General features: G+C 38.5%; 1 protein-coding gene and 1 long non-coding RNA gene across 3 annotated transcripts; one reads left to right on the top strand and one right to left on the bottom strand.

Moving 5' to 3' along the window:
* Nucleotides 1–415: 415 nt before the first annotated feature.
* Nucleotides 416–2,746, bottom strand: pou3f3a (POU class 3 homeobox 3a). 2 transcript variants are annotated; one of them, XM_065292913.1, is made up of 2 exons: nucleotides 907–2,746; nucleotides 416–676 (listed from the first exon to the last, which is right to left on the bottom strand). In XM_065292913.1, the coding sequence occupies exons 1-2, from the start codon at nucleotides 2,128–2,130 to the stop codon at nucleotides 566–568; spliced, it is 1,335 nt and encodes a 444-aa protein (XP_065148985.1). In that variant the 5' UTR covers nucleotides 2,131–2,746; the 3' UTR covers nucleotides 416–565. The 2 variants fall into 2 exon arrangements, with proteins under 2 accessions (XP_065148985.1, XP_065148986.1); XM_065292914.1 differs by having other exon boundaries at nucleotides 495–676; nucleotides 867–2,746.
* Nucleotides 1,975–7,708, top strand: LOC135782553 (uncharacterized). Its single transcript, XR_010545433.1, has 3 exons — nucleotides 1,975–2,103; nucleotides 3,930–4,025; nucleotides 6,368–7,708. It is a non-coding gene; the product is annotated as an uncharacterized lncRNA (long non-coding RNA).
* Nucleotides 7,709–12,016: the final 4,308 nt, after the last annotated feature.

Raw genomic sequence — 12,016 nt, 5'->3', positions numbered from 1 at the left:
TGAAAGATTGTTTCTTAGTGAAAAATATAAAGCAAATCATTTAAATCAACACAGAGAATTTATATTGCCAAATTTACACAGACGTGTTATCAAAACCCACCAAAAATGCCTGCCAAGAAAAAGCAGTTAAGAGAGGGCAATATCCACGATTATTCAGCCAAACAACAACAAAAAAGTGTTAACGGGGGTAGGCTGAAATTGGAAAATAAGTGCAGCTTGAGAGTAACCAATATTTTTTCTTTTTCCTATTTTTTTCTTAAGAGTTTTCTCTGTGTAAAGGCTATTCACAGAAGTGTGGTTCACAAAAATACTATAAGATACAAAAGGTGTAGTCTGTTGCACATAATAATGCTCCAAGAGTATAGACAAGACAAATCCTTTCTGTTAAAATGAGTAATATAATTCCTGTGCGTAAAACTGATACGTGTCCTGGGATAAATTCTTCCACTGTTTAATATTTAATGTTTGCTTGCATTGATCCATGTCCTTGGGAGTTCTTGTATAATTTCCCTTAAAGGGGATCCATAAAGTCTTTGTTGGCTTTGGGTTTGTCACGATTTCGTTGTCAGTGCACCAGAATCTCCTGGCCATAGGTGCTCGTAGTTGTCACGTTGTGGTTGTTGTCCGGTTCATCTTTCAAACTTGCACCTTTTAAGTAATCTACCACAAAACTCTCCTGAAACACAGAGCAAATACAGTCATTTAACGTTAGGGACATTGGAGGATAAAACGCACAGTTTTAAAGATGACTTTGTGGTTTGCGTTTGTAGGTTTTTACATAGAATAATATTTGTTATCTTGGTGACAAGCGTCCAATAACTTGAAGTGTGCATAAAATAATTTGTTCTACGTCTCAGTAAACATACGTTTGCAGTCCATGGACGGAGGCGGTGTGTCTGCACTCACGTTGCCTGCATGGGTGTACACGTCCTCGGGTGTCTGAGGGATTCCGGGCGGCGTCATCCTCTTCTCCTTCTGCCTTCGGTTGCAGAACCAGACCCGAACGACCTCTTTTTCCAGCTGTAGGTTGTCTGCCAGAGAGGTGATCTCCTGTGCCGACGGTTTAGGGCATTTCAAAAAATGGCTCTCCAATGCCCCCTTTACGCTTACTTCTATGGAAGTGCGCTTCTTTCGTTTTCTGCCCTGGGCTGCTATTTTGTCAATGCTGGTAGGACTGCCCGTGGTGGAGTCGGCCTCCTCCAGCCACTTGTTTAACAGTGGCTTTAGTTTGCACATGTTTTTAAAACTCAGCTGCAGAGCCTCGAACCTGCAAATGGTAGTTTGAGAGAACACATTTCCGTAAAGAGTTCCTAGTGCTAAACCGACATCAGCTTGGGTAAAGCCCAGTTTGATTCGGCGTTGCTTGAACTGTTTGGCAAACTGTTCCAGGTCGTCGGAGGTCGGCGTGTCCTCGTCAGAGTGCGAGTCGTGGCTGTTCACTCCCGCGTGGTGCTGGTGGTGATGATGGTGAGGGTGCTGCGGATGATGGTGGTGGTGATGATGGTGCTCCATATCGGGAGAATCTCCTCGCATCAGCCCCGGGTGGACTAAACTCCCTGGAGGGTTCAACATCCCGTTTACCGTGAAGCCACCCGGCTGGGAATAAATGAGAGACTGTTGGGACTGCTGCTGCCCTCCGGTGATGGTGGAGATGTGCGAGGCTGTGGTGCCACCCCACGCGCTTTGATGGGACTGGTGAGCACTTAGGTGCGAGGGTCTGTGGTGCAGCGCGGTACCCGAGTGCAGATCTTCCCTGTTTGAATTATTTTTGACATCTTGTTGTTGTGGGCTACCCGCCATGCCAACAGGGCTGGAGGACCAGGGGGAGCCCGCTTCTGCAGCTGCGGCAGCTGCGGCGGCGGCGGCTGCGGCAGCAGCGTGCGGCAGTGAAGTAACCCACTGATGCGCATGGCTTAGCATGTGTCCCCCGTTACTGGCCGTCATAGCTCCCTGCATGAAATCGCTCTGCACCATCTTGATCGTGGGGTCTCCTCTGTATCCGCCCGACACCGAGGTTATTGCAGCACTTCCCGGCTGCATGCCACCACCTCCGGACTCCGAATGAACGATCGAGGCTGATGAGAGGATGCTATTGCTGGCCAGGTAAGGATTTGAAGCGGCCGTGGCCATCCCCCTTCACCACTTTGAACAATTCTGCTTATTATTATTCCCCCTCCCCGTATCGTCGTAACTTTTATCCAACCCTCGAAGGCACGCTTTATGAATTATTCAAGCTGGAAAAGTATGCCTGGTATTTTGATTCGGTCCTGCACCGTCAACGCGACACAAAAGACGGTAAAATATATCCTTCAAAAACTCCTTTTATTATAGGAGAAAGAAAATACCTTCAGCGTAGAATTCCACATTATTCATGGAGGTTCCTCAGCATACCATTCCTGATGTCTTTTTTCTTAAACACCAATTAGGATATCAAAAATAAATGACCACATGAATAAAAAAAGTTGATTCTAAAAAACAAACGGCATGTGACGATATCCCTCAGAACTTTATCTTCATGTGGAAAGTTAGCAGAGGTTCCTTTGTGAACTTCTCACTGGTCCAAAAAAGCTCCAAAACACTGTCTTACAGAGTCACGGTGCTCATATTTCTTCCATTTACCCACGTTAATCTTCAATGTATTCAGCTGCACACAACTCTATTATTGCGCGCGCAATGAGCAACGTTCACCGTCCTCGCGCTCTTAGTTCCTCTCTGTGAGCCCGAGAGCACGCGAATGTTTACGTTCGGCCCCGCGTGCGCACACTATCCACATCCTTCACCCAATTACAACGAGGAAGTCTCTGCGAGATTGATGCTCATTGGATATCCTGCGGGAGAGTGACAGATCTCCCAGCTCAGCTTAGAGAGTCCAGGCCAAGGAATCACGTCAAGGCGTTGCAATTTGCTATGTCTAATTTGAACGTGTCAACATAGACTTTCTATCTGATCAGGAAGATTTAGTTAATACAATTAGGGAACCGCGCATTTATATTGCACTGCGTTTATTCGTTGCCTTGTCTGCTGTATTCCTAGCATACAGTGACGTTTATGGATGCTTTGTTTTTGTTACAAGGAACATTTTTGGCCTTTGTTCGCATCCCCTCTTGTTAAATACTGTCTTAATCTGAACATGTATTGTCTGCAACATGGATTTAAAAGTCAAATTTAATTTATGATGTTTTTGATTATAATCGTGTATTATGTTATATGGGGATATAATAATATAATAAACAAACAGTAATCACAACGCCAAACGAAAGGCAAAGTATGATGCTGCGGTTATAAACAAAAAGCAACAGATAAAACATAAAAGTATAAATAATAAACAATTTCATAACAATTTAATTATTGGCGTAGAAATTACAAATAAGGTAAAGATTGATTAGATTTATTATTATTATTATTAGACTATTATTATTATTATTTTAATAGGCTATTTCAAAATGTTAACATGTATGCACAACTTCACGGAAAGTTTCATAGATATATATTTGTGTTAAAAATAATAAAATGAGCTCCTTTTATAAAGAAAGCTTTTTAAAACTTGAAAATGACTTTTTTAAAATAATAAAATAATTTTCCATTCAGCGTTTGTGTTATTTTTATTAATTTAATTCTCAACTAATTCAAACATTGATCATGCGCAATTATTTAACATATTTCACAGCAACAGGAGTACAAATGTGAAAATACATAAATCTTCTATAACAATTAAAAGTCACCACATGATTAAACAAACCCAGTATTAATTCATAGTTGGTGCATTGATTTATTATTATTATTTGTTTGTTTGTTTGTATAAAGTGGCTTGATCCACCCCTTACAACATATAACCTATTGTATAGTGTCAAGGACAGGGACACTACTGGAGTGCGAGCGATGAACAGTTAGGGCTGATTTTCATTTGCATACATTTTCATATGTTTAAGTGAAAATAATAGCGGAGCAGAGAAGAGCCGGATTCACTCGAGACGGCGGAAGAGAGAGAGAGGGAGCTGCGCTGGATTTCAGTCTTGCGGTAAGAGGTCTTCCTCTCTCTCTTTCTTTTTTACACTCCATGGAGGTTTTGTTTTAATCGTGTTAAACTGTTTATATTGAATTTAAAGGCCGTGTTGTTTTGCACTACGATATGTTACAGGCACATTTCAGATTTCAAAGCTTGTTCTTCATTGAGGGCCTTGAAAAGGCGGTAATAGTCTATACTCTAGGTTTTAAAATTCACACTATTCATAAAAATATGAATAATGGAGGGCAATTCGTGACGGCAAGATCGTAAAAAAATGAGAGGCAATAGATATGGCAGTGGGTTACATCAACACTTTTACAATTAAATTAAGATTCTTTTGACCATGGAGAGACTTATATAGCCTACCATTATATAATGGATTCATGAGGCGTTTTTTATGTTCCAAAGATGTCGAATTAGTTGTTTAAAGTTTTTGTTGTGACTTTAAAAAAAGAAAATAATAATATTTACTGAATGGGGACTTTTAGCCCAGCGCAGTCAAACTTTAAAAGCTATTAAGTTATTTTAGAGTTAATAAAGTGGACTAAATCTTTATTCAGTCTGTGGAAATGTATGGTCCCTTAAATCAATTTTAGTAAGGACCCAAAACTTAAATTGATTCATAAAAAGCAATGAATGCGTGAGTTATTAAGATATTTGCAATAACAAGCATTATCAGAATTAATTTGATATAGATTTGTAGCCTACCGGATAATGTATAGTTTAGTCGTCTGTCACGGGTATCTAGATGATCCATCAATCATTGTCTGACGAAGTGATGTCTAACAATGCCTCGGTGTGTCATGTATAAATTAAGCTACTTTACGCCTCTGTATATTTGGCGCACTAATTGACGCTTGTTAATAAAAGACTCACTTGGGTTAAACCACGTGGTGTAACAGATTTGCATAAAAAGTAATACAATTAAATTTGCAGATAGCTGCTACGAATGTCTTTGCGCCACAGAAGACTTAATAAACTGTAATGGATACAAACGATGGTAGAGAGCACTATAGTGCACTAAGTCTGCTGTTGCTTTTTCAGCATATTTAAAAAATGGGTAAATTGGTGGAATTGTTGTTATCTAGCGTAGTTAATGCCATTACATGTTTAGTTGTAAGGTGTAACCCATAAAAGCAAGTCCCTTTATAAATGAAAAAGTAAAAATAATGTATCTTCAAATTTAAAGTTATACTGCAAGACTACATAGCTGCTGCAAGTTGTTCCATTGTCATAAATGATCAAGAAAATGTATGAATAAAAATAATCTACATATATTAACAAATTTATCAAGCATGTTCTGAAGGTCCAAATAAAATGCATGAATGCAGGCTGTGTACGTCAAAGTTCCCAAATGATTCTATTGCTTACAGCATTCTCAGACACTCCCCAGCGTACACACGCACACACACACACACGCACGCACGCACGCACGCACGCACGCACGCACGCACACACACACACACACAGAGAGAGAGAGAGAGAGAGAGAGAGAGAGAGAGAGAGAGAGAGAGAGAGAGAGAGAGAGAGAGAGAGAGAGAGAGAGAGAGAGAGAGCACAAGAGACACACACACGTATTTTCCTGTCCCTGTATTACATTAATCAAAGCACATATTTCCCAAGAGAATTCACACATGGATCACAGTAAATCCTAGTGAAATTGAATCACACAGAGGCCTAACTCAGCAGCCTGGCTGTTATTTTCCATACATATTTTTGAGTGATTTCTTGTAAGAGAAAACATGAGAAATATTTACACCTATTGACATTCACTAAATAAGCTGCTTTAAATAGGCTTCCTATAGCTAGACAGGGCATACAGTGCTACAACCAACCTCATGACTTTGTAACCAACATTTCTTTTACAATAATTCTACCACGTGCAAAACGCATCAATCAGTTTTATTCTTTTGTTGTTTTCAAGGCTGGTGTGAATTTGGTGCTTTAAATTGGTTGATGTATACCAGCCTGATCTCATGAGAAATCATACACATTTTGCGCCTTGGCTAATTGGTATGGCGTTAAGTGTGCAAACATGTACGATTATCATAAAAAACAATAACGAAACCCCATAACCCCAACGTCACAGGGGTCAAGGCAAACCGTACAAAAATGTGGTCGTATGAATAAATATGAATTAGCCACCTCGTAAAATACATACGAATTGTCATGACATAGCGTAAACAGTTGCTTATCCATCAAATAAGAGTTAATTATGAACCATTACAGCAATTTTGTGAATTTCCATTTCCAGCTATACAGAACTCAACCTATTTAACCTTTGTCAAAAAGTTGTAAAAGTGCTGTTCTTTTCTCTGCAAGTGACTTTAATTCAAATCTCTTTTCCCCTGCAGGTAAGAGCAAGTATCACTGATAAACACAAGACACACAAGGCCTTCTTTCAGTGCACGGTCCTTTATAAGGGCAGGGTGGCTGGGGTTATCTTTTCTTGTGCTGCCCTCTCCCTCCCTCTCTCTCCCTCTTTCTCTCTCTCTCTCTCTCTCTCTCCCTCTACCTTTAGTCATGTACATGTATAACTGTACAGGAAGCAATGACACTGTACTTTTGAATAGACTATTAATATGTTTACCATATCATATCGTACTATGCACAGTTGTAAACCCACAAAAACATTTAGTCGACTTAGAAAGATCTTAATAATTTCTGTCTAAAAACAGTCCTGCAGCGCTTCTGAAGGGCCCTAAAGCAAAGGTGCGATTCAGCCATGCTCAAGCTGTTCTGTGGGTAAAGCTCATACCAGCTGGAGCAGAAATCACAGAATTGTCTTTCTTTCCCATGTGCTACATTTGCATTTTACTCAGCTTACCAAAAGAAATCGCCTGCAGCGAGAGAACTCTAACCACCATACATTTAAGAAAGAAAGAGAGAATAAAAGAAGCACGAAAGAACAGAGGCAGACAGAGCGAAGGAAATGAGAGATAATCTCAAAGCTACTGTCCATTTCCACCGTAGTCACAAGCCATCATGCGTAATGGGAAAAATGCATCAGCATGCACGTCGGTAGATGAGGCGCAATCCCTTTGTCACCTAACCACAGATATCTTCTCTCTCTGTGGTCTTAAATATGGTCTTTTGATGGTTTCTTGAGACCAATTTACAAAAAAAAAATACTTTGCGTTATTACTGAAGAGCAGTGGTATTACATTGGCATCTCTACTTTGACAGGGTCATTCTCAAAGAGGCAATGTGTGTTCCTGAGTATGTTCCTATGTTATACCCCATATAGCCGTGTTAATGCCATCTAACTGTATGTGGCCCCGGCTCTTCTGACAACTAAAGGGACCCATCAATGTTTCAGCCCACAGTGTATGACTCAAAGGGCCTTTAAAGTGAGTAAAACCCATTCTCTTTAATTCTGATTACACTCTGAAAGTGTCTTTAGCATGTGGCGGCTAAATTGGGCTATCAGCGCTAAGTAGTGGCGGGGAAGAAAAGAGCCAATTATGCCAGTCAAAGCCAGATGATGATTCTCATCTTCACTCTCTCTAACGCAGAGACACACACAGACACACACAAAAAAAGAAAAGAAAAAGAGGAATACGTCTCCTTTTGTTCTTAACTACAGATATTTTACACATATCTGTATTTAAGGGGTTCGTAATGTTATATGCACCCTTACAGAATTATCTGATGTGTTATAATATAAACAGACAGAAGTGATATAACTTCATTTCCATAACAATGAACAACACTTATTGTTAAATAATAAAGAAATACATAAATGATCTAAGGTGTTTTTCTGATTTATTTATTTATCTATGTGTTTGCTTCATGCAAGGTGGATGTTTATATGTTTATTTGTGTGGGATCAAAAAGGAAACCTGTTAAACCATAGTACTCTTTTATTTCCCATAGTCTATTAACTCCTGCATAAACTCCTGAATACTCAAAATCATACACTGTTACTGCTGTATATGAATTCATGTGTACAGCATCCAAACTATAATATGCCAGGAAGGTAACACTGCTTTTGTGACAACAACATTGGGACATGCAGAACAGTGTCCCTGTAGCTTTACTGATCCATGCAAGCCATACGTATTTAAAATAAATGTATATGTTTAATGTACTGTACTGTAAAGCGCTGGATAAAAGCATCTGTTAAACACACCTGAGAGACTAAAGAAGAGGATAATGATGCTTTTATTCATAAGAACAGATCACAGAAATAGGTAATGAATCTTGTATGAAGATCCCTCAAGCTGTGAACCAGATCAACATACGGGACACAATGGGCATATTCAAACAAGCTTAAAACTACCAACACAAGCACACTAATGCAAAAACCCTGACCAAAAAACATTACAATTATTTTTTTTATTTAGTCGACATCTGTATAGTTTTTGAGTTAGTTACAGTTTTGGTATACACTGTACAAAATATTAAGCATTTTTGTCAAATCAACATATATTTTTATGTTACTTTAACTTGTTTTTAAAAGTTATGTCAACTTATCACAATAAATTATTGGATATTTTTTACAGTGTACCCAACCTGATCCTAAAGGAATTTGGATGTTTTTACGAGTTGACTAATTTGCATAATTGTGTACGAAATTAATTGTACAAAACATGTGGTTATTAGAAAAAAATATACCAATAATGATAACCCTGTCCCTATGAGCAAATCGTACATCTACATATACATACATATATTTACCTTGTAAATTGCAAATGAATGAGATGATATTGTGTTGGTATGCTTGAATGTATAAATGCATGTTTAACATGATCTGAAAAGCCTTTTGAAAGTCTTATGCATAATGGCTTCAACAAATAAACGTTTGATTAAAATTGATATTGTTATGCTTGTTTAACGTATTTGTTGTGGTAGCTACCAGTTTTGATATTTTTTATTATTACTATAACAGGTGAGAAGCAAAAAAAAAAAAAAATGAGTAGTGTGTCTAAACATTTAACTGGTACTGTACCTTTGTACTTTGTACACTCCTGACTTTAAATCTAATTGGTCGACAGGCATTCCAAGAGTGTTGATGTGGCACTTAGACACATTCTGTGTTGTATCACTTTGGCCCAGTAACCACTGAAACTATACTATGAAAAAGTTATTGATTTCCACAGCGGACACTCCTTGGTAAATACTTACTGATTTACACATTGTCTGTTGAACTGTTGCATGAAAATAATATCATACTGTATAGGCTGTGATAACCTCCAGCCATGCTAATAGCGGTAGGGTTTCGTTATTGTTTTTTATGATAATCATAAGTTTTTGCATGATTAACTTTTGAAATTGGTGTAGATGTCAGGCCACTTAACTAGAGGTAGTCCTGTCACATTGTCAATTATGACTGTGTACAGGTCGGCCAATCTGGTTCTGTCCTTAAACGTAACTTTTTAAATATCATTTGCTATTGCTATTTTGTCCAGTCATTATTTAAAAATGTAAGATTAACATTAAGGTTGTATTTGTTAACATAGAAAAAATGCTTTAGCTAACATGAACTAACAATGAACAATATTTGTACAACATTTATTAATCTTAGTGTTATTTTCAGCATTTACTAATATAAATTAAAAGTTATATCTGTTAAAGGCGGAGTGCCCGATTTCTGAAAATGCTTTGGAAAAGTGAGTCGGGCCGACTACCAAAACAGACTTGTAGCCCAATCAGCAGTAAGGGGCGTGTTTTCTAACCGACATTGGGTCTATCAAAAGAAAGTCTAGATTTTTAGGGGGTAAGGACATGTTTGTGTAGGTGATTTCAAATGTCAACATTGGCTTTCAAACATCGAACTGACATTACTGTATTGGCATTATCAAAGATTAATAAATGAAAGACTTTGTTGCACATTGTTGGTTCATTGTTAGTGCATTTATTAATGTGAACAAATGTAACCTTATTGTAAAGTGTTACCAAGCATTGAATGCTAGCGTTAAGTGTCATCGATCTTTCTACCTCCACCTAAACTCCACCACACAAAAACATCTGCTAACTGATAAAAGGACTATATGCTTTACACAGTAGAAGCACTGGCGTTTCTATCATCATCCATTATCAGGTTTTATGGCAATGCTGGTCTGTTGCTTGACCACCATTCCACCCATAACTAATGAGAATATAAAATCTGCAAATATAGAGTCAAGTTACCAATTGGCCAGTCTCAGAAACACAGTACATTTCTGAAGATCAACTACAGCTGTGGAGAACAATTACAGCAAAAAAATTCTCTCTGTGTCCCCTTACGAAAATTAAGCATTGTTTTATACAGTTAAAAACATGTACTATAGTTAAATCTATCAGAATACAATCCACCACGTAAACTGCGATCACAAAATTCGGGTTACTTAATTATCCCTAGAATATCAAAAGTGTCTAAAGGTGGTAGATCCTTTTCCTACTTAGCCCCTAAGCTCTGGAATGATTTACCAAATAATGTTCGAGTATCAGACACAGTCGATCAATTTAAATCTAAACTTAAGACATTCTTCTTTAACAAAGCATTCACATAGAATGTCCAGTAAATGTACTTTTCCCGCAGTAGTTATTTTGTCTAGAACAAAGCACTCACATACCTCATACGGGTAATTTACTCTTGCCGCAATAGTTAGCCTGTCTGGAACCGAGCTGAATTAAACCACTATAATGTATGACACTTGCATTACATGCGAACGGCCCCTACGCTAATAGAATTCTGTTTTTGTCTCCCTGTCTCGTCCTCGACTCTGAGGACAATGAGACAAACAGACCCAGTTCCTGTTGCTGTGAAGGTCATCGCACCACTGATCAACTGGCTGTCCTTCAACGTGACGCCCAACCGATGCGCGACCAACGGCCACCGGCTGAACCAGTTTAATCCGCTTACACGCTTCCTATCCCTACCGTGTCTATATATTATAAATATAAATATTAATCTCTCCCTAGGGTTTTTTGTCCTTTTAGGATTTTTTCCCATTGGGTTTTCTCCTAGGGGGTTTTTTAGTCCCAGGGAGAGTCAGCCAACTTTGGCTTAACTTAGCACTTTACTGTATACGTTACATTATTAATATGCTCGCTTACACGGTTTTTTATCCTTAGCCGCTATATTCTACTTCTTATACTATGTATTGATTTTCAATGTTCTCCTCTACATCTACTCATGTAAAGCTGCTTTGCAACAATTAACAATTGTGAAAAGCGCTATATAAATAAAATTGAATTGAATTGAAATATGGTTAACACAAAATACACATGGTTTTGCTCAGTGGCGGCCAGTGACTTCTTTTTTCAAGGGCGCATGATGTGAAGTTGTCACAACATGTATGTAGTTCATCATGTGTGTGGTTCGACATTTCAAAAAATGTGTTTCGCGCGTCGAGTGGACCTGCATCACATGTTTTGTCAAAATAAGTGCCTGCTGCAGACACGTCTAAAGTGTTTATGATAAAATAGACATTTGCGTTTGCCAGATACTCGCATAATCTCATGCATAATCAGAGTTTACTGTTAAGGGAGTGTCTTGCGTGTATTTTGCGAACGTGAGCGTCTTTTTATCATAAACGGTTTTGACGTGTGTGCAGCAGGCAGGCACTTATTTTGACAAAACATGTGATGCACATGGCAACACACATAAAACTCCGAACACATATTTTGAACCTCCACTGGTTTTGCTACAAAAGCTATGGTTAAACCATGGTTATTTAGTAAAACCATGGTTTGGAAAAAAAAAACGTCCAAAAAACTTGGTTCATAAGGAGTCTTTTTCTGACAGACTTCTCTTACCCTCCGCTTACTGTCCTGATCTTTCTTCACAACCCTTATCTTCTTCTCACAAGAACTTCCAGAGTCTGGTGTGCTCAACAGGTTGTTTCTTCTCAAACACAGCTTTGTGAAAGCACAATCGTGCACACACACACATACTTACACATATTACACATTAACACTGCTATACGTACACATACAGAAAAAAACCTGCATTAATATGTACCATTTAGAGAGATACTAGTATATACCTCTAAGGTACCAGTGTGTACCGTAGAGCTACCAATA

Source organism: Paramisgurnus dabryanus, chromosome 15 (genome assembly GCF_030506205.2).
Source record: "Paramisgurnus dabryanus chromosome 15, PD_genome_1.1, whole genome shotgun sequence".
NCBI lineage: Eukaryota > Metazoa > Chordata > Actinopteri > Cypriniformes > Cobitidae > Paramisgurnus > Paramisgurnus dabryanus.
This window is presented reverse-complemented; position numbering and strand designations above follow the sequence as displayed.